The 24,693-nt window shown below is 30.2% G+C and overlaps 2 protein-coding genes and 1 pseudogene across 2 annotated transcripts; 1 reads left to right on the top strand and 2 right to left on the bottom strand.

The window, feature by feature from the left end:
* Positions 1-10,119: 10,119 nt before the first annotated feature.
* Positions 10,120-12,785, top strand: LOC145975925 (uncharacterized; annotated as a pseudogene).
* Positions 12,786-20,654: 7,869 nt separating this feature from the next.
* Positions 20,655-22,576, bottom strand: LOC145975924 (uncharacterized). The gene is made up of 2 exons (XM_083106692.1): positions 21,628-22,576; positions 20,655-21,520 (listed from the first exon to the last, which is right to left on the bottom strand). Exons 1-2 carry the CDS (start codon positions 22,574-22,576, stop codon positions 20,655-20,657), a joined length of 1,815 nt encoding a protein of 604 aa, XP_082962818.1.
* An 846-nt stretch (positions 22,577-23,422) lies between these two features.
* LOC145975420 (uncharacterized) lies at positions 23,423-24,256 on the bottom strand. Its single transcript, XM_083105899.1, has 2 exons — positions 23,845-24,256; positions 23,423-23,634 (listed from the first exon to the last, which is right to left on the bottom strand). Exons 1-2 carry the CDS (start codon positions 24,254-24,256, stop codon positions 23,423-23,425), a joined length of 624 nt encoding a protein of 207 aa, XP_082962025.1.
* Between the last annotated feature and the right edge of the window lie 437 nt (positions 24,257-24,693).

Genomic DNA, 24,693 nt, shown 5'->3' with positions numbered 1-24,693 from the left:
GGTAGCCGCTCGCCGTAACTGTTATCGTTCTTCGGTAGCGCTTAATTCGGTCGAAGTGGCTCCGTTTCGGGGTTCCGGAGTTCGATCTTATTTACTGGTCGACCTTCCCCGCAATTGTTCCTCGTACCTGCTGAGTATATGGAGGTTTACAGGGGCGGCAGCGAAGTCTTAAATTGACGTTACATTTATGAAAGTAGAAAGAGAGGTACTTAGTTCGGCGTTCTCCTTCCAGTCGGCGCCTCCGCTCGTCCCGTATCTCTTGGCCTGGTCTTCCGCGCCGGGTCGAGTCACCGGGTGAGACCCCGCTAGCGTCCCCCATCACAGTAGCGCCTAATCTTAATATTATTACCGCAAAAAAATATAATGAATCTCTACGCACGGGAGGCGAGGCTACCCCCGCCCCCAACATCCGCTCTCTCTCCCTAAATCAGGGGAGAACGAGGGCCCAAAAATTCCTCCCGGTCGGATCTCGCGATCCTTGTGACGGGCCGCCAGGCGTCACGTCACAATATATATATATATATTTATATCGAGAAGAAAATTAAAGGGAACTAATGGGATAGATTGCTGTAAAGAATCTTTGGAGAGTGGGGAAGTATTCGTGAATTCCAATTCTGAAATCCACAACGAATAGATAAGAGTAATATTCGTGAATTCCAATTCTGAAATCCGCAACGAATAGATAGGAGGAATATTCGTGAATTCCAATTCTGAAATCCGCAATAAATAGATAGGAGGAATATTCGTGAATTCCAATTCTGAAATCCGCAACGAATAGATAAGAGTAATATTCGTGAATTCCAATTCTGAAATCCGCAACGAATAGATAGGAGGAATATTCGTGAATTCCAATTCTGAAATCCGCAATGAATAGATAGGAGGAATATTCGTGAATTCCAATTCTGAAATCCGCAACGAATAGATAAGAGTAATATTCGTGAATTCCAATTCTGAAATCCGCAACGAATAGATAGGAGGAATATTCGTGAATTCCAATTCTGAAATCCGCAACGAATAGATAAGAGTTATATGGAAAGGGAATTGAATTGTTAACGATAAATTGCTATTGATGGTTATTATGAAATTCTAACTGATCGAGAGTATTATTGATTAAATTTTTATTATTTTAAGGATCTATAGTTCAAACTCTTTAATTACTTAAAGATCGTTTTTGATATCGCCAGTCGAATGGGAAAGAGAAATAGGAACTGAGAGAGAAATTTAAACTTACTACTTATTGTGAGCGTTGCAAGGTGTTGAAAAAGAAATTTAATCCGACCGGAGCTGGAAGCGCAGGTGGGTGGCTGTTGGTTGAAGATGAGTGGAATGCTCAGTTGATCCAAAGTTCACCTCACTCACTTCACTTACTTATTGACAATGATTGAATTTAAACAGATACTCTGTGCTGCACGAAAGAGGTGTCGTAATTTCTTTAAAATGAACTGTGTTCTATGAACTGTGAACTGAAGTGTGTCCGCGTCTTCGGCTCGCGAGTTTTAAGGATTTTACTCCTCCTCCCTTCTGGATGGTGGGGAATCTTTTTAGGCGAATTAAATGATTTCTATTACTCCCTTCCTAAGGTCAAGGAGCTTAATTTTTTAAAAGGAGAGGGGTCTCTTAAGATTTTAATTGGTTAAGCCCTTTGGCTCGAGACTTAGCTCCATCCAGTAGAGAGTGGGAGTGAGCTGATTATCTTATCGCTTGGCGATTTGGCGATTCGGAGAACGCTCGAGGGTGGCCTGTCGAACGAGCGCACGTGCATTATCAATTTCAAGAATATTGCTGTATGTTTTGACAATCTTCCCGAGAACCAGATCCTTATTTTAAAATTTCTTTAGATAGAGAGGCTTCGAATATAAAGCCGTACCAATAGATACGGGACAGTTAGAGTTTCTCATAACAATTCACGAATTTATTTAGAGTTTCGTTAACGCTATCTCGACTGGCCATTCTCAGTATTAGATTTGTTAAAGTTTAATGGCGATACCCGCGGGTTAGGTTGCGTTCTTCTAAGCGCTATCTTTATTCCTAAGAAGAATCGCTTTGCATTTCGAATGCAAGTCGATCCTTAATTTCTTTCTTCCACGAAATCGTTTCGAGGAAAGAAAAGAATCGTGGAGTCCACCGGACGTAACACATCAAAATTATAATTTTAGAACTTTATCAATCTCACTGTAATTGTGTGCTATGCTTTGCTTTATTTTGTTAATTATGAATAATATAATAATTATTGGTATAACTAATGTTGATAACGTATGTTGACAACTTAAGTATTAAGATAAACAAAGAGAAACAAATAAACTTACGCGACGATATACTTTGATGAAAATTATTTTGCTCTATATCAATTTCCTCTGTTTCTTCATCACTGTCTTTTCCATGTACAATCTCTAATAACTTAGACACTTGGAATATTTCTCTACTCAAAATGGGCTGCCGATAATGTTCTTTGTGTACTTTATCCGCATGACCCATAAAATTAGCTAAATCGGAAACTTCATAATCTCTTAGATTTAAATTAGTGCACATGGTAGCTATGTGCTTTCTTAAATTAGTTCCTCGCAATGTATCTGGATTTGAAGCTCCACATTCCTGTGAATATTTTCTCATAAGCTCACATGCTCTTAAGTAATATATAATATATATATAAATAATCTCCCTTTAATATGCCAGGTATTCCGAAAAGATATGGATTTTTTAGATGAACTTTTGCAGTTTCACGATGACTTAGAAGTAATTGTAAATGTTCTAATATTTGCCTATGAAGTAAAACCGGTACAGTGCGGCCTAATTTCCCTCTCATAGTGAATCGAACATATTTTTGTGCTGCTTTCTTTTCTTCACTGCTAAGCGATAGGTAAGATGTACCTATTGTATTTTCATTCACTGATTCATAATTCTGGAAATCTTCAATTAAAGCACGTTCGATTTCTCCAGCTCTACGTCGGTTAAATAACTGGATAGACAGCAAACAACATTCTGCCAATGTTTTCCAAGTGTTTAAAGAAAATGTTTGCTTTAATGAGTCGGAAGCTGTTTTCAGTGTATCATTTAAATAAGTTTCTAACTTCTTAATATCATCTTGAGATGGTAGTAATTTTTTGGAATATCTTTTTTTCTGATGCAGTGTTTCAACAGCTGTTCGAGCAATAGAAGATGAATAATCTTCTATTAATAGATTTAAAAATTGTTCTGCAAGTTTTCGTTTTTCCTTATCGCGTCTCTTTATCATTACGGTAATGCATCGCTTGCAAAGTTGTTTTAGTAAAGTACCCAAAGATGTTGCTACTGACGGGGTTTTAAAGCCAGTTCCTAACTCATTTAAACCTGCTAAAGTTCTAACAGCTCTGAGACAGTCATCATAATTGTCTGGTACAAAAATTGTAAAGAGATCATCGATTTTATCATTTTGATTCTTTATTTCAAGAAATAGACGACCAATCAGACGCAATTTTTGTCGTATCATGTCATAAAAGTGAGGATCTTGAAATTTTTCACATAGTTTATTTGCAAAATTAATAGCCAATTCATCATATCTTATAATTCTTGTAACATCGTCATCTCTCAATGTTGGAAAAACGCGTTCTCGGAGAATTTTACACGCAGATTCATGAATTCGACCAGTAATTTTCCTTGATTTGGATAATATATTTCTATTGTATGTAGAACTTTGTTTACTACATCTTCTATAATGATGTCGAACAGCTGATTTGGAATAGTTACTCTTGCATTGAGGGCATATAGAAAAATCACTAGCATTTTTATTATGTTTAGCATTAGGACGTCGCATAACTTTCAATTCACCTGTATTGACATCTGAATTAGTATTAAAAAGATAATGTCCATTTTTACGAATTTTGTTAAACAAGATTCTACGCTCTGGTTGTCCCCTAGGAATATTTAAGATATCCTTTACTTCTTTTACATTGCTGTGTTTTCTGCTGAGATGACGACTCAGTTTGGATTGTTCCGTGTGGCAATAAACACAAAAATCTTTCTTATTTCCAGTTTCTACAGTTTTTACAAACATATTTGTGTCATCTGGCGCATGTCTAGGAGAAAGTGACCTTTCTAGAGTTGTATTGTGTGATGTTTTAGAAATTTGTAAATCTTGATTTTTGTCTATCACCGAAGTTTTCGAATTATTTTTATCTCCTATATTACTGTTTCCAGAAGTATCTGAATCAGGTCTATAAGATGAATCATTTGATTCACTGATCGAACCAGTACGACTTACTTCATCTTCGTCTTCTGCAATAAGAAATAAAATGTTTACTGCTACTCTTTTACTTAATATAAAAAATAATTATTTTCAATATATATTTAATAGTGTCTAGATATTCTAAAATATAATGCGTAAAAATGTCAAAATTACTATTATAAATTAAAATGTATCTAATTGATTCTAATGATAAATTTTAATATAAAATTACAATATGAAATTGTTGTACCTTCTTCTCGTACGTTTATTAAATTAAAACGAGGTGGGTATGATACATCGTCAAAACTATTATCACAATATTCATTTATACTGTAATTTATAGCTTGAGAGTCAAATGTTTCTTGTTCTGTTATTTCAAGCGGTGATAAAATATTCCTGCATCACATTATAATTTTAGTAAAAATGTTTTTAATTTAATAGCGAACGAAAAAAAGAAGCAACCCATTATTACCCATTATTATTAGAATTAGTGAGCAAATCCAAACTTATAGACGACCGTTGAAAATCTAAAAAATTTTAAACAGAAATGATAAATTTCAAGTTATCCAATAAAATCGAAAGACCATCAAATTTATACATAATATACTATGTATTTCTTTTACCTTGCTCATTTAATTCACCTATGCTAAAATCTAAAATGTTTTGACAATCCACAATAGGTTCTGTAAAACGTTGATTAGAATTATCTGATAGGTTAACTATATTAAAAGTAATCAATTCTGTATATTCATTATTAGTTGCTTCCGCACCTAAAATAATGTTACTTTATAATAATGTATAATAAATAATCATAGTTATTCTCAATATTGCTAACTCTATGATATATTATATATGCAAATAATTTTTTTACTGAAATATGTAATATTAAAATTTTTTGTCAAATTGGAAATAGAAACTTAATTTAATAATTTAAAAACAAGTACAAATAAGAGCAAAATTTATTGAAAGCAAACTATTCAAGGCTTAATAAACATAATCTATATAAAAAGGATAATTTAATACAATAATATTAATATTTATTCCAATATTATTGAAAATGTTAGGCTTTTCATTTGTAGTATCTTTTGCAATATTTGATGCATCTCTATTTTCTGACTCTTCTCTATTGTGCCTGTCAACAGATACTTAAGAAACGTTTATTAATTACAAAATAAATAAAAATAAAATTGAAAGAAGTTATTTTCATTAATGTTTAACAATACAGTACTAAACGTAAAGTGCAAAAGTAATGAAAAATATTCAGTTAAATGAAAGAAATATTTCTACTAGTGTCATTCGAGATGTCCATTATGTCTTTTTCTGTTGACTTTATGTTATTTAAATTGTTAGATATATTTCCATCTTGTGTGGAATTTCCATTTTGCTGAAATTTGTTCGTATTGCGTCTAGGCACTAAAAACATGTATGAATGTTATTGTTAACTAAAGTGCAAATATAAATAATAATAAATATATTTTTTTTATTACCATTATATTTTTTAACCCGCTTTTTCGTATTAGTCACCAGGCCTGTTTTTTTATTTAGAGTGCACAAATTTTCCTTTTCATTACCATTATATTTTCTATTCTGCTTTTTCATTTTAATATTCATCTGGCTTGTATTTAGAGTGCATACATTTTCCTTATTTTCAAATAATGCAACTTTTCTTGATTTTCTTTCATTAACATTGCTATTATAGACTTTAACTATAAATAAATGAAATAATAATATTAAGTTTTCTAATCCTTATACTTTCTAAATTGTAACAATGTGGGTTTACTTACTGGACTGCTTTTTATTTTTCATATCATTTTCATTCTCCATTTTAACTTTTAGGGTTTCCAATTTTTCATAATTATCTAAGGATTAATAAAAGGAGAGAAATTTATTACAAACCAAATATAAACAAATATTTAATCTAGTCTTGTCAAAAAATAGTCAAAATAGAATATTCTTTTAAATATAATAAGAGTGACACAGTGATTTAATTTAATAGCAATAAAGTATTATATTTTAATCTATTTTTGTATAATGCAAAAGAGTAACCTTTGTATTACAAAGTTAAAGTTACTTTTATAAGTAAGTAGCATTGTGATGAATATAAATTTAATCTATATACAGGGTGTTTCATTTTAATACGACCAGTCGAATATCTCGAAAACCAAGCCCGGGAGAGAAAAATATTTCAGACAAAAGTTGTTTGGTTTCGATGGGGCCATAAGATGGTGACAATGATTTGACCTTGAACAGTCATTTGAAGGTCACATAAAGGTCACCTTAAATTTCTTAAATGGAATACCCTATATATTTTTGCACATTCTTGTAGCTGACATCGAGAGCTTTCCAAAACACTATAATTAAGTACCTTTTCGTTAAGTACTTTTTGAGTTATGAGGCTTGAAATAATTTCTTAATTTTACATAAACCGTAAAATATCTTGTAAAATATTCATTTTTCGATTATCTTACCTTAATACTTTTACGTATAAAATAATGAGAGGAATCAACTGGTGTAAAGAAAACACATAATTGTTTTGAAGAAAAAATATGGAATTGTTAATTGCAAATTACATATTTTTTCTTCAAAACAACTATGTGTTTTCTTTACACCAGTTGATTCCTCTCATTATTTTATACGTAAAAGTATTAAGGTAAGATAATCGAAAAATGAATATTTTACAAGATATTTTACGGTTTATGTAAAATTAAGAAATTATTTCAAGCCTCATAACTCAAAAAGTACTTAACGAAAAGGTACTTAATTATAGTGTTTTGGAAAGCTCTCGATGTCAGCTACAAGAATGTGCAAAAATATATAGGGTATTCCATTTAAGAAATTTAAGGTGACCTTTATGTGACCTTCAAATGACTGTTCAAGGTCAAATCATTGTCACCATCTTATGGCCCCCTCGAAACCAAACAACTTTTGTCTGAAATATTTTTCTCTCCCGGGCTTGGTTTTCGAGATATTCGACTGGTCGGATTAAAATGAAACACCCTGTATATAACATTAAAATGTAAACTCGTATTAACATTAGGTTACATTAATTTAAGTGCCATACAATTAAAATAGTATGTTGCAAAGATACTAAAAATTTTTACTACGCATATAATTTTTACATACTTTCATAGGCAATAATTTCGCCAGCATATCGTTTGCCATTTTTGTATTTAATACTGCAACTGCTTTTTCCTTTTATTATGTCTGTTTCTTTGCAGATGTAATATACATTATCAGAAAATAAAACTAATGCAAACATATTTTGTCTTTAACTCTGGAAACTGGAAATTTTAAATTAAATTTAGCATTACGCTTACAATTAACTAATGTATCTTCTAACAGAATGCTGTTAAATATTATAGAATTATATGTGCAAAAAATATATATTTATGAAATGTTTAGTTAATCGTCGAATGAAACAAACTTAGTAGCCATAAAACTTAGTTTAATACTTTAATTATTTTATTGACTCACTTCAGGAAAATAATCAGTTATAACCTCTATATTAAAAACATGAAATTCCTGCATAGAAAATAAAGATTAAATAATTATAGATGTGCATACGAAATAAAATTCAAGTTTGATAATATAAAACATGATGATTAAATAAAAATTAAAATTAAAATAACGCAAAAACAATTAAAATAACACAAAAACAATTACTGACCAATATTTACATACTAAACCCGTTTGTTAACAAGCGAATCATGCATATTCAATAAAATTTTTACGTAATAATACATTACATCATGAACTACGAAGTATAATAAAGCAATTGGTATAATAAAACAGTAGAAACAATTGAACATATAGTCAATCAATTGAAAACGCCCTCTGCAACTCTTATGGCTGTGTTCCGAAATTCACTGACAGTACTGCTAGCATGTCGTTATCCTTGTCTAACACTTGGTAAATAACAAAGATGACGATATGCTAGCAGTACTGCCAGTGAATTTCGGAACACGGCCTATGTAACGTGCGACAAAACAGTTTAAATTTAAAAATCATTCAGATCAATTCACAATAAAATTACAAATTACAATAAGAATTCTGTGTCCGTTATATATCGATAATTTAGAGTAGTTTACGTATAATGCCCCGGTCCCATTAAAATACTATACATAAGAAACTTCCTTTTTTCGATATAATGTTTATTACAATGCATACAAACTACAACTAACTACGAAATATAATGCATACAGCTATTGCAAAAACATGTATGCTGCATTTAACACTATGTATATCGTTTATAATAAGTTTTTGATACAGTTTTTAATGGTACCGACAATTAACGAATTATAAAAAAAATTAAATTTTCATGTATCTTTGTTCATTGGATATACATATAAAAAATAATAACGAAATACACATTAAAAGGTCAATGTAGACGAATGTATACATATGTATATGTCACTTGTAGATGGTCCCCGTATCTACCGAATCATAAAAATATATACTTTTACAACTTTTTACATGAAATATTGTGAGAAATCGATTTATGAAACTGAGATAATTATTTTGATATCCTAAATATGTAAATGAAAAGAAAATGCGTTAATCATTCAATTTTTAATTAATAACTGCAGAAAACTATATATATACACACACACACACACACACACACACACTCACACACAGGGTGTCCCATTTTAAAAAACGCACCTCACTAATTTTTCAACGAAGCATTTTCAGCAAAAATGTTTCAGACAATAGTTGTATGGTTTCAAGGGGGACATAAGATGGTGTCATTAATTTGACCTTGAATAGTTATTTGAAGGTCACGTGAAGGTCACCTTCAATTTTTTAAATGGAACCGCCTACTTTTTATTGCATATTTTTGCAGCTCATTTCGAGAGCTTTCCAAAACATTATAATTAAGTTAGTTTTCATTACTTTTCGAGTTAGGAGGCTTGAAATAATTTCTCAATTTTACATAAGCCATAAAATTTCTAGTAAAATATTCATTTTTCGATTATCTTACCTTGATACTTTTATGCACAAAATAATGAGAGGAATCAATTGGTGTAAAGAAAACACATAGTTGTGTTTCTAAGAAAAAATATGTAATTGTTAATTGCAATTTACATTTTTTTTTTTGAAACAATTATGTGTTTTCTTTACACCAATTGATTCCTCTCATTATTTTGTGCATAAAAGTATTAAGATAAGATAATCGAAAAATGAATATATATATATACAGGGTGATCCAGAACAAACGTTTGTCTTTAAAAAAATAAATTGTCGAGTCTATTCTAAGACGATTTTCCCTTTACCAAAATTGTCTACGAGGCTTAGTTTTTAAATTATTAAATAAAATAGTTTGCGAATTACGGAACGAGTACAAGAGGTAGACAGGGACGGCGCAACTCACCGTCCGATACAGGCGATCATATGGGGCGCTCGACGCGATCAGCTGATTGCTGCACACGATGAGTGTAACAATCAGTGTGTGTGTGTGTGTGTGTGTGTGTGTGTGTGTGTGTGGTGTATTTATGCACGCGTATCCACACATGCACCGTACTCTCTCTCTTTCTCTCTCTCTCTCCCTCTTTCTCTCTCACTCTCTCACTCACTCACTCACTTATTCTTACCTTAATAATGAGATTCTTCATACTGCTGATAAATAGCAGTGCCCAGTGTGTTGCACGATAATAATCGTCGTCGACGAGACGTCGTTTCTTCAACACGCAGTCTAACACATCGTCAAATAAGCGAAGTTTTTTCTTTCATCACTTTCGACACTTTTACAAATTTACTCGTACTTAATCACTCACGATTGATAAAAGGAGGAATTTACCAACGGTTACGGTACGAATTTAATAAACGGTTAACGCATTTAATTATTAATTACATACTCGATTAAAGAAACGCGTTAACAGAACGCGATACTCGATGCAAAGCGCGCGACGCGACGACCGATGATATGCAGGTCAGGTTAGTATTAGCGCTAGAACAGGAAGATATGATTCTTTATAACAGGCAAAGTGCTGCACATGTCTGTAAGAAATAAATATTGTGCAGTTTGTGTAAAAGCAGAGAAGTTTGGAAAAGAACCTACAAGTCATAAATGTTATAAAAATTGGGGCAGAGATTGCAGTTCAACAAGCATGGAAGCAGACGCAATCATGGAAGGATTTAAAACAAGCATTGAAAAACGCGGACTAATTTATTCTATATATATAGCAGACGGAGATAGCAGCGTATATAAAAAAAATAATACAAGCAAATCCATACCCCAATGTTCTTATAGAAAAAATTGAATGTCGAAATCATTTATTGCGCAATTTGGCATCAAAAATAAAAGAAATAGCGAAAACAAGAGGACGTTTTGGTAAATTAAGAAATGTTATTGGGAATCGTGTACTTCGAATTAAAACAGCTGTGACAAAAGCTGTGGAGTACCGGTTAGAGAAACAGAGCACAATGCAGCAAAAGATTATATTTCTAAAAATGGATCTAGATAATGTAATAAGTCATGTTTTTGGTGGTGAACATAATGAATGCGCAAAGATAGGATATTTCTGTGATGGATCGCAAAAAGAAAACGAAGAAAATTATATTCCACAATTGAAAAAGTGTGGACCATATGAAAAGCTGCAAAATGCATTAAAATATATTAGTTGGAATGCCAAAAGTTTATTGCAGAATAAAGACAGTAACAGAGTAGAAACTTTTAACTCTGTTATATCAAAATATATTGGTGGAAAAAGAATAAATTTTGGTTTAAGAGGATCATATGAAATGCGTTGTAATGCTGCAATAGTTGCATTTAACACTGGCAAGCCTATAAGTCATCTAAGCTATATTTTGGAAACAAAACCAGGAAAAATAGCATCAAAATTGGAAAATAAGAAGAAAATAGGTGCACAAAATACGACAAAACAATCGACACAACGGAAAATAAGACGTGCAGATAGAGATTATGGTCCGCAGGCTGATAAACCTGATGCAACATCAGCTGAATTAGAAATAAGAAAAGTGCAACATATGCATATGCTACGAGATTGGCAAATGAAGCGAGTAGCGATAGAAGAAGAAACTAAGGAACAAGTAGCAAGCGGTATTTGGAGATATTATCGCACGGAAATGATCACCGCTTCTCATTTTGGACACATATGTAAAATGAGAAAGAGTACTTCTTGCGCATCAAGAGTTAAAGCAATAATATATCCACAACAATTAAATGTGGAATCAGTGAAACATGGAATAGAATACGAAGATGTTGTACGCGAAAGCATAGAAAGTGCATTGAATATTAATATTAAGCGTTGTGGATTATTTATAGATTCAGAAATACTATTTTTAGGCGCTTCGCCAGATGGTTTAATAGGAGATGATGGAATTGTGGAGATAAAATGTCCTTTTGCAGCACGATTCTTAACACCAGAAGATGCGATTGCAACAAATGTCTCAAATCTACAATCGTTATATAAAAATGAAAAAGATGAAGAAATGAAACGCAATCACATATACTATTACCAAATACAAGGGCAGTTACATATAACGCAGCGACAGTACCGCATCTTCGCACTGTGGACACCATTAGGATTAAAAATGGAAAAGATTATACGTGATGATGTTTTCTGGACAGAAAATATGGTTTCTAAACTGGTGCAATTTTATGAAGATTGTGTATTACCAGAATTATTTGATCCAAGACTAGAAAGAAACATGCCAATCCGCGAACCTGAATATATAATTGAAGCAAAAAGGAAAAAAATAATAGAAAAAGAAAAGACAAAAAAATAGATTTATATGAAAATATTGGAAGAAAAACATTGAAAAACAAATTTAGAAAATGAATAATGTCAAAGTGCATTCTGCGCTGGGCGCAGTGATTAATAGCAAAATGCATTCTGCGTTAGGCGCAGTGATTATTATCAAAATGCATTCTGCACTGAGCGCAGTGATTATTGTTAAAATGCATTCTGCGTTAGACGCAGTTTAAAATATATAAATGAAATGAAACGCTCTGCTCATCTACTTGTATTCTGCGCTTAGCGCAGTAAATTTTACAATAATAAAAAGAAAAATTTCTTGTATATGGAATCGTGCAAATTGATACCCAAGTGCACATGGGTGCACTTATATCTTACCGTTAGAGTTCAAAATAGCTATTCGCTAATGGATAGATATGATTGCAACCCGTCTGTACTATTACAACAAGATGTATACTGTCCAAGAAGTAAATTTAATGTTTAAAAATTAAATAAGCATTATTATTTAAGTATTATTACTTAAACTTTATTATTTAATAGTAATTATCTAATATTCTTTTCCTTTTTCTTACAATATATTCTTGTGATTCGATAATAAATAAACAATTAGACAATAAAAAATAAATAAACAATTTAGAATCGATGTCGAAGCGATCACGCTTCATCATTTGTAATATTTACGAGTATAATGTTTTTCATATGGAGGGTGAAGAAAAAGTATGGAAACCCTAAAAAATTTCGAAAAATATAAATTTTACAGAAAATTGTTTCGGATAAATGTTGTAAGGGTTTAAAACGATCTATTTATTAAGCTTATCAGTTTGACCTTGAGTGGCATCGTCAAGGTTAGAACAAGATCACCTTAAATTTTTTAAATGAAACTCTCTACTTTTTTTTACATATTCTTGTACTTTACATTAAAAGCTTTCCAAAACATTATAATTAGGTATTTTGTATCAAGTACTTTTCGAGTTATAAGACTTGAAATAATTTCTTAATTTTACATAAACTATAAAATATCTCGTAAAATAGTCACTGTTCGATATTCTTACCTCAATACTTTTAGGCACAAAATAATCCCCATTGGTGTAAAAAAATACATAGTTATTTTTAAGAAAAGAAATATATAATTTGCAATTAACAGTTACATATTTTTTCTTAAAAATAAGTATGTATTTTTTTTATATCAATGGATTCCTCTCATTATTTTGTGTCTAAAAGTATTGAGATAAAATCATCGAACAGTGAATATTTTACGAGATATTTTATAGTTTGTGTAAAATTAAGAAATTATTTCGTCTAATAACTCGAAAAGTACTTAATGAAAAATAACTTAATTATAGTATTTTGGAAAGATTTTAAAGTAAGCTACAAGAATATGCAATAAAACATAGGAGTTCCATTTAAAAAATTCAAGATGATCTTGTTCTAACCTTGACGACTCCATTTAAAGTCAAACTGATAAGATCAATAAATAGATCGTTTTAAACCCTACAACATTTATCCGAAACAATTTCCTGTGAAACTGATATTTTTCGAAATTTTTCAGGATTTCTATACTTTTTCTTCACCCTCTACATATACATAGAGTTTCATAACATCCATACAATACTTTAATAGCGTATTGTACACATAAAATAAAGTAAAAAATTCTGATAAGAAAATATTGAGCCTATAATAATTTTTAAGTAGCAAGCGATAAAATTTGTCAATGATGTCGCGTAAAACTCGCGTTCATAACTACATTTATACGCATAATGATCTTATGAGTAAGAAAAAGGCTATAAGAACTAAACCACAGTAAAACAAGCGAAATTTTTAAATGAGAAATATCCTTTAAGAATTTCACTCGTTTTACTAGGGTTTGGTCCTTGTGGTTTAGTCCTTATAGCTTTTTTTTACTCATATGATTGTTATCAAAAGGATCCAATTTTAGATTAATTTATTATCAAGATTGTTTTATACATAATAATCCATCATCTGTTATTGATTTTTTCATTTCAAGTAATATTGATTTTTACTGCACAGCTGGTTTTATTTTTTTATTTTATTTTAAAATGATAATGTAGATTATTTTCTATAATTATTTCTTTAAAAAAATGTATCTTATTTTCCAGATATGAAAACATGTAAAAACATTATATATAACTCTATTTAAATATAATAATTAAACAATTATTTAAATTGTTATTTAAAAAATAATTAAATGTTTTCTATTATATTATAATTTGTTAATATTATAATTTAATATTATAATATTTATAATATTTATAATATTTATAATTTGTTAATATTAATTAATTATCACAATGTATGATGTACGACATAATAAATATGCATCATATGAGAAACGACAAAATAAAATCAGCTGTGCAGTAAAAATCAATATCATTTGACGTGAAAAAAAAAACCAATAACGGATGATAGATGGGTATGTGTGTAAGTGTGTGTTACACCGATTGATTTCTTACCAATTAGTAACACACTTCACTTATATGGTAAATCTTATTCTTACCGCGTATTTTTTTTCTCGCCACCGTCAACTCAGAGTTTCGCGGTAAGTACTCAGGAGCCTTAAGTTATAAAGTGTTAATCATTAAGAATAATATTCTCCAAAAAAAGTTTTCCAGACCAAAATTTAATTTTATAGAGATATATTTTATAGAGATATATAATACAAAAAATATTTGTAAAAGCTGTGATAAAAATAAATAAAAAAAAATGCTATGTTTAACACAAAGTATACAAATGTTTATTTTTTTTTAGTTTTATTTCAGATTAAAAAGTAAACAGAAAAGTTATAAAATATGAAAAATTATAAAAATACATACAACACACAGTAAGAAATTGTAGTAAGAGATTCAAAACAGATACAGATAATTCATGTGAAGACTGAGAGAGAAGAGTGTGACAGTCGCGTATATTTTTTATTGTTGTTTTCGTTTTCAAATTTTATTATATATAAGTATTAAATAAGTATGTTAATATTTGTTATAATCACAGTTTAAGTGAATATTTAATGCATAATAGTCTCCTGCATCACACTCTTTTTTCAGAAACCTTTATAACTATTCTGGAAACAGCTCGCAGAACATCTGTATTCTTCAATCTATTACATTCCTATTTCTATTAAGGGGGATAAACACTGTGATGGCCGAAAAAATAGCTCTTTTTAGCGAATTTTTTGTGATGCCCATAAAGCAGGTAGATAAATAAATGTTTTTGTATTGACTTAGTCATCTTTAGAACTGTTGAAAAATATTTTTTTATTTGATGAAATACATTTTTATCTTGGTATAAAATGTGTCTGTAGTAGGCTCTGCACGCCGCGCAAGCTCCATCGGCCCTGCATCTGGAGTCCTTAAAAGTCATTTGAAATAAAAAAACCCAAGATTTTCTTAAAGTATATGAGTGTAGTTTCAGTTAAGCGTAGGGAAATTTTAATATTTTAATTATTCGCAAAATGGCGCACGTTCAAAAAAAGTTCGAAAATCGTCCAAAAAAAATACCGTTTTTTTGGCATTTTTTGGGGAAATTTCAATCGTAAAAAAAAATCCGTACGCTTAACTGAAGATATATTTATATATTATATATTTATATATTATATATTATATATTATATATTATATATTATATATTATATATTATATATTATATATTATATATTATATATTATATATTATATATTATATATTATATATTATATATTATATATTATATATTATATATTATATATTATATATTATATATTATATATTATATTTAAAAATATCTTGTTAAAATTTCAAGTCATTTGGATTTAAATTGGCTGAGAAAAGTGCAGGGCCAGTTGTGAAAATGTCATTTCGAGAAAAACGCGTTTAAAGTTTTAAGTACGGTTATTTTGTTAATAAATACGTTTTTTCCAAACATACTATAATTCATCCAATCCAGGGCCATAGTGTGCATTATTTTGTGCATTTCGGGAAGTACTGGCTGATTTTCTCCTACTGCTAACAGACGAATCTCCGTCAAACATCGTGTCATATGTGCGTCTGTCCGCTGCAGCATTGCGGCCGGAGTCTTGCGTTTGGCAGTATTCAGCCAATACCGGCCCGATTTTAATATTTAAAATGATTAAAATGTTTAACAAAGACTCAATTCCATCGTTAAATATGCATACAGCTAAGTATGCAACTGTTTTAACGACTTTAGCACTGCTAAATGTTGTTTTTGGAGCAAACTTCCATAGCGTTGAAGCTCTCGTTATTATTTTGCGTGTAACCGCCCAAACAGCGCTCTAACAAATCAGTTCTGCTCAAATCTTCATATACTGGAATAATTGCCTTAACGGCAACTTTGGATAACGGTTTTTTATGACTTGCCTGAAGTCCCCTACGGAGCGCAACAAAAACAGCTGTAGTTCTGTTATTTTTATGAACTTCAGCATAATACTTTAGGAGACTCCACATGTTATACTTTAAGAAAATGTAAAAAAAAAATTGATTTTTTTTTTGCCGTCACAGTGTTTATCCCTCTTAAGAGGATGCCGGACCTTCCTGTATTACTGCTAAATTTTGTGCACAGAAAACTTTTTATTAGTTGCACAGAATAATAAATACTTCTCCACAATTAAATTACACATAGCAAGAAATATGAGAGTGAACCATTTTATGTTTAAAATAAAGAAAAAATAGAAAATTACAGTTTTCTTATCGGCTTCTGACATCATCTCGTAACAATATTAGCTGAATATAAAAGTTTTGTAGTTTGTACGTACAAAATAAGAGCACACTCAGCTCGGAATTTCCTGAAGGAATATAAGTGAACAGTCAGGAATGCGTTTAGAAGCGTAGTAAAAAAATTTCTGTGCAGAAAATTTTTGTGCATATGTGTTTGTGTGAGATCGAGGCAAAAGAGTAAAACAGACCCGTAGATTAGTTGCCCGATGTCGCGATAGATGGAGTTAGACTCTGTTGTATGACAAGGAGAGACAATCATAATGGGCCTGTTCTTTTTAGCTGCACTGCTACACTAGTGCAATTAGTTAGAGTGAAAGAAAGTATGATTGTCTCTTTCCAACTTATTGCACTAGTGCAGCAGTGCAGCTAAAAAGAACAGACCCATTATCTCTTTCATGCGTGTATGAGTAATATACATGTACAGTACACACTACATTGCAGCTAGCGTATATTTTTTCTCTTCGTCGTACATTCTCTCTCTCTCTCTCTCTCTGTCCTCCTCTTTTTCTCTTCAGATTTTCTCTTTCTCTTCAGATCTTTTTTTCTTTTTTAACACTATTAATTTTATTCATAATGATGCGTAATAACGTACATTTTTTTTTATATGATCAGAAGTAGAAACGTACACATCTCATCTTGTGAATAATATATCCATACATATATACTTAATTGTAGAATAAATATAAAACTAAACTTTAAAAAATACATTAAACAGCATAGTTTTATATAAGGCTGTTGTAATGTAAGCACTAATATGCATTTCTATACAGAATAAAATAATTGAAAAAAATTATTTTGTTTCAGAAAAAATAAGTGACAATAATTTTAAAAATATTTGCATATAAAACTATTAATGTATTTCTAGGCAGAAAATTCAAAATTCTCATTAAAAAAAAGCTACACAAAAATCCAAGTAAATTAAATATATGTTATTATATCAATAATTTAATTGGTAGAAACTTTACTCTTTTAGATATATTTATACATTCATATAAAATGCTTCTTTATTTTTAATATATCTCCAAAAAGAAATAACATGAGAAGATAGGATGTGTAGTTTATTATTATAGTAAATGCAATGAAATTAAGAATCTTGATTTGTCTTTGTGATATATGATAAAAAATGAATCAATGCATTATTGGTGAAATAAATCAAGGTGATTATTTCAATTGCTTTATGTTATTTATTGTAGATACCAATTTTACACAGAGTAGACTGAAGAATACTATAATTAAAAAAATCATTCTAAAAAGATTATTGGCATGCAATTGTACTATATTTCTCTGATGCACGTTTATTTTTTTTCTGATATAATGGCTTTTTTACCAATTAGCTAAAATATGCTAAAAAAGAATAATACATATAGACAAATATTTTAATATAATTACTAATGTTATCGCGAAATATTCACTATGTATCATAATATTTCTAAATAGATGCCATAAGTTTACAAATAAGCATCTGACGAAAAATATTAAAAATTTATATAAATAGAAATTCTGAGCATCTTGGTGCACAATGAAGTTTCTTACTCATGTATGTATAATGTATATCATCTTTCATTGTATATTTTGTATATATCAGTTCAAAAACTGATTAATGTATACAAAATATACAATGAAATATGATATACATTATACATACACGAGTAAGAAACTTCATTGTGCACCAAGATGCTCAGAATTTCTATTTATATAAATTTTTAATATCTTTTGTCAGATGCTTGTTTGTAAACTTATGTCATCTATTTAGAAATATTATGATACATAGAGTGAATATTTCGCGATAACATTAGTAATTATATTAAAATATTTGTCTATATGTATTATTCTTTTTTAGTATAATTTATAATATATATATATTGTTCATACATTAAAAGAAAAGAAGGAAAATAATGTCTTTTTTTCAATTGTTGATATTTAACAAAAAAAACTTAATATCAGTATGTTATGTAATGGTTAGTTTCTTGTCACTTAGTTGTTGCAATTATGGACGACACTTTAGTATCACTATATAAAATCGAATAAAATATTCGAAGCGCAAGTAGCATATATGGTTATAACGTCAATATGTTTTTATTAAATTAAATTTAATTATGTTTTTTATTGATAATTATATTTTTTCGAAGTTTAATTAATTTCTACTTTATTTTGAAAACCAAGTTGATGAATTTTTATCGATAATAATTATGTCCATGTATTCTTTATTATAAGTAATCAAAAATAAAAAATGTAGGTTATTAAAAATATTAATGATATTAAAATGAATAAGAGGCAATAAGGAGCCAATGCGGTTGTAGGGCGTGAAAAAAAAATTTTTTCTCCAAACAGTCAATTGAAACGATCTTTCTTCTTTATTTCATACGTTTTGGCCTCATTTCGAGCCATTTTCAGTGATTCTAATACAATCAAAAAATGCCAATTAAGACAGTAAAAAAGATGCGGTGTCAGCAAAAAATACAAAATAGAAAAAAAGCATAATCACATACATACTTAGTCTATAGGAGTCTTTTTTACTGTCTTAATTGGCATTTTTTAATTGTATTAGAATCACTGAAGATGGCTCGAAATGAGGCCGAAACGTATGAAATAAAGAAGAAAGATCGTTTCAATTGACTGTTTGGAGAAAAAATTTTTTTTTCACGCCCTTCAACCGCGTTGGCTCCTTATTGCCTCTTATTATTCATTTTAATTTGTTAATTTTGGGGAGCTTTTAACTTTGTGTATTTTTATATTAATGATATTATCAACAATATTATGTGCATTAGTTTTATATATTGGCGAAATATAAAGTAAAAGCTAGTTATTAATATTATATGTCATATATTATATGTTATATAATTATTATCGATAAAAATTCATCAACTTGGTTTTCAAAATAAAGTAGAAATTAAGGATGTTTCGTACCTATTTTCAAAATATTGAGAATTTAATGAAAATTGTACAGAATGTTCTTACATATGTCTAGAATCTTCAGTACAATTTTTAAATCGATTCACTAAAGCGTTCACAAGTTATAAGGATTTTAATTTGCACTGAATTAACATGTGTTCTTATGGGAAACGTATGACCACGTCGATTCAAATGACAAAAACACATGGAAATAATATTCAGAATTTGTTTAAAATTTGCAAAAGTGTAGTTTAGATACAGAGGAAATATTTGGTCAAATAATATTATACAAGTACTAACTGGTTAAAAAGATATTAAATATAATTCAATTAAATTAGCCATGTATCTGACACAAGACGAAATTATCTGTGAAAGTTTGGCAACATCGCACTCGGCTGAGAAGAATGAGAGAGACGGGAATAATGCCGAAGCATGTCGAAGCTGTATACTTAGAGCAAAATGCGAAAAAATACTAATATATATATATATCCCTCTAAAAAAAACTTTACAAAGATAAAAAAAATACGCCAAGTACATAAAATATATTTTATATATATATTAGTATTGAGCAAACTCTCATACTTAATTATCTTAATAATAAATATATAAATATAATATAATAAATAGATAATAAATAAATAAATAAATAAATAATAATAAATTAAATTAAAAATAAATAAATAAAAATAAATAATAATAAATAAAATAAAAATAAATAAACTAATATATATCTTTTTTTTCTATTTTTATTTTGATTATTTTGAATATAAGATATTCAATTGCTGTCTATTTGAAATCGATCTTTCATGTTTTTTTTTTTTTATTCTTTTGCTTTCTTCGGATAATTTTTAGAATATAGAAGGAATGCGGGGAAAATTTTGAAACACGAGAATATCTATGCAAAATTTTTTATTTATTTATTATAGTAATATTAAACCATTTTTTATCACTGAATGTCAATAAGTTTCACAAATTGCACATTAAAAATGATACACATATATATTGCGAACAACAAATCTTAAAAATAAAATAACAAAAAAATCTGCGAAAACAAAACGAATTTTTTTCCCAAGGAATGAAAAAAAAAATTTGCAATATATTATTGTCTATGCAGAAGAATGATTCAATGAAACCAGTTGATTATTTTCTGCATGCTAGCTTTCTGTACGTGGAGCCCTTTGCTTTTTATTCTTTCTTCAATTAATTCTTCGAGGGCTCCCGCACCTGCAGTCTCATATTTGTTTTTTAAAATATCCAATGTAATATCGGCCAACGCTAATTTTTGCCGAATCGATGAGCTCACAAGATTTTGCATCGGCAACAACGTTTGAAAATTTTCTTTGGTTTTATTTGTTAATTGCCAATGGTTTATTTGTTCTGAGAATAAAGTTGCACTCTCCAATAATGTAGTATTGCTTATTTCCAGTTTTTTCAATATTTTGTGAAGAATTGCGCAATCATTTATTGCATTGTGTGCTCCAATCTTTTGAATATTCAATGCATCTGCTAAGCCACTAAGCGTACATGAACCTTTTCCTTTTCTGCCTGTTATTGTTCTTATGACCGGCAAGGTATCTATGAATCCATGAATCCACATTGAAAAATCACTTACTAAATTATTTTTGGTGATTGCTCTGTATAATCTAGGACCGTCAAAAGTAAGATTGTGTGTCGCTATGCAACTTTTTTTTCCGAATGATTGTAACCAAGTACAGAATTCTCCCAATGCAATTCTAATAGGAACTGATGGTACTTTAACACCATTGTGCATAAGATCGCCGTAACGATTGACGAGACCATGAGCTTCAGTTGCCTTTGGTGAAATTTGTTGAACCGGATTGACGTACGTTGAGAAAACCGTTTTGTTACATTTCGCGGCAATTTGTAAAATATCACAGTCAGCTTGAAACCCAGAAGTCTCTAGATCAAGAAGTATTATAGGAATTTCATAAAGATCTTCTTCAGTATCGGAATCATTTTCTTCGTTCGCTGGAATAGCAGGTTCGGTCAGAAGGGCACATTAGTTTCATACGTAACACCTTCCACGCCCTCTTTTCTATGTCGTACAGCAGAACGAAGTTTTTTTAATAGCATACGTCTTTTTTTGTACGCAGGTGTTTTCATCAATTCGCGTCTTCTCAATAAAATTTTTTGTTGTCTCGATATGTGCTGTGTGTGGTGTTTTCCTGGTGATAGATTGATTTTTTTTGCTATTATTTGCGTGTACGATTCGCCCAAATTTTTTTGTCCCACAGCACAAGCGAAACGAAAATCAGCAGAGGCAGTCATATTGTAGCATCTCGACTTAGGAGCTTTGCTGGCCATAGTTGCATTTAAACTTTCGTTTGCATTGCTCGATGCACATGTCGAGAATTTTTGTGCATTTGAGGCTAATTTGTCGAAGATGTTTTTCAGTTCTTCGAATAATCGTTGATCATGAAAACCTCCCGGAATAATTTTGTGATCGTAATTTTCTTCATTTTCAACGAAGCCGCACCACGTACCGCATTTAGTATGGTCGTTGAATACATGGTAGGGAATACTCCGAACTGCATTTGCTAAACCTATGCTGTCACCTTTGTTCTGAGCTAAGGCATAAGTGAAGCATCTATGGAGATATACGATTCGATCCTTGGTTAACTCCTTATGATTTTTTTGAATGTTATATATCTTTTTCTTTACTCCTCCTGACGTGTGGTTAACATCAGATTGTTTGATGATTGAATGACTAGATGCAGCCCTACATGCAGCAATAGTAGAACTATCATCGTCTCCTACCAACACTCCAATTTGAATATTTTCATTTCGCAGAATCTCACTCTCAACCATAATTTTCTTGGCAACATGAGCCTCCATTGCTTTTGCCGATCCGTAAAAATTTCTTCGACAATCATGGTTTGGTGTTGGGCTATCCTTTTCGCATTTTCTACATGTACGGTTGCATGTTGAATAATCTAAAACCAGTCCACTCAAGCAGCCTATAATGGCTCCAAAACCATTATTACTATCATATTGTCGACCCGAGCCTCGGGTGCTCCATCCCATGTCATATGAGACGACAATTCGAACTACATCATTCCATGACACAGTGGGATTTTCTTGTACGACAGATTTTTTGAATTCTACGGAACGTTGTAAATCAGGAGAGGACGTCGATGTTTGGAGATCAATAGGAGTTTCATTTATTGATTGGCGATGGACAATGAAATTGGATCGAAAATCTTCAGGTCTAGATCAAATAAAAAATCTAATACATTATCAATTGTTTATATTTGAATGTTTATTATTTGCAGAAAATAATAGAAGAACTATTATAAATTGAACATATTAGAAATTAGACATATTATTATATTTTATTTTATTATTTTTTTATTTATTTTATTATTTATTATTTTCTGAATATATTATTATAATTTAGACTATTAGAAATTGTACATATATTAGAAATTAAATTATTATTAATAAAATTATAAAATTAATTATAAAATTAATTATTATAAAATCATTCGACACCACGGCAGAGTTACATTTATTTACTTATTTCATAATTATCATCAATAATAAATATTATAAGATCTGAATTCAATAAAATTCAGATAGCGTAATGCCTTCAACTAGATCCAAAACAAACTTTCGTTTCATTTTGAAAAAATGTTTTTAAAGAAAAAAAAGCGATATAAATAATATTCACAGTTGCACAAAAATATTTACAATTGAAACAAATAATTTGTATTATTCTAGAAATTTTCTTCACAGAAAAAAAGTGATTTTTCTTATATTCATGATTAAGGAAGTTATGAAAACCATCGACCGATAAAAAATTAATTATTATTAAAAAAAAAAAGATTAAGAAACACTTTTAGATACTGTCTGTAAAAAACTGCCTCTTAATTACAGTTGCTTCTCAATGTTCTCCGCTTGCTCTACTGTCAAGTTTTTTTCAAATTGGGCTGCGTCTCGACAGCTTTGTTTGGCTACGTCTTCCGCTGCGCATCCAATTTCTTGTTCATACTTTTTGAATGTTTTAAACTGAAAGCATGGAACATTCATGCATGCCAGCAATTTTTGCAAATGCGACCATCCTAATCCGGAATGCAAAACACCTATAAACAGTTTCATATTAGTCACCTGCGTTAATACATATTTTTTGAGAGAAATTCATACAACGATGTGATTCTATAATAGTACGCAGTATGGACAATCCCCATCGTTGTATGAATTTCTGTTTATTTGAGTTTTTTTGGCTCAACAAGACTATATACTATAATTGGTAAATAATTGAGAAGATAAAATAGAAAGAATGTCGATCATACCTATAACTGCTTTGTAGTTTATATCAAAACGCGTATTGCGTTTGTCACTGGAAGGTCGCATTGTGCATGTTAAAATTTCGTTTATGATGAGGCATTTATGACATCGTATTGCCAAGTGTGAGCCCAATCCACGACGATACTCATTTTCGATATATTCGAACGATAAAGCTTCTTTGCACGAAACGCACCACATTTGTTGTCCCAGAAACTTCAAATCGACAATGCGTCGTCCGTCTAATGACGATATCTCTTCTTCATCATCCTCCTCTATACTATTTTCGTGAACTTGTTGGGGCTCATCAATAATCACTTTTTTCCGTTTCTTTCCGATATTTTGCTGTAATAATCTTTTTTCGTAAACTTTTTTCGACACGATTTTTCCCTTCCGATAACGTCCGTTCACTTTGCCCATTGTTAAACGAAAAAATACGAACTAACCTTATACCTCGAGCAATTTCTTAAAATCTGACAGCTTACAAATGCGTATAAGCCATCGACTGATATAAGCAGTATAGGCTTCGTGTGTAGAGCGCGAAGTCCGGCCAACTTACGAAAAATTACAACGTTGTCACATTTCACGCTCGCCAGAGACATGACAAATTATTAAATTTATTAATTAAATTGCTATAAATAATGCATTTTTTTAATTAATAAATGTTTTAATATTTATTCTGACACTTTAAACCACTCAGTATCGTTAAATTATTTTATTCTCAAAAATGAAATTTCGTGTTGTCAAGTTGAATTTGAGATATCGTCACTGCCAAAAGTTAATCATTTCGATTAACAAAATTCGGAATATTTCAGTAAAAACGCAATAAATATTAAAAAATACATCTCTGCACTGTA

Source organism: Camponotus vicinus, unplaced genomic scaffold, assembly GCF_025532165.1.
Source record: "Camponotus vicinus isolate PSW18456_S1 unplaced genomic scaffold, iyCamVici1.0 SCAF_8, whole genome shotgun sequence".
Classification (NCBI taxonomy): domain Eukaryota; kingdom Metazoa; phylum Arthropoda; class Insecta; order Hymenoptera; family Formicidae; genus Camponotus; species Camponotus vicinus.
Note: the sequence above shows the minus strand (reverse complement) of the source record. Positions and strands in the feature narration are given on the sequence as shown.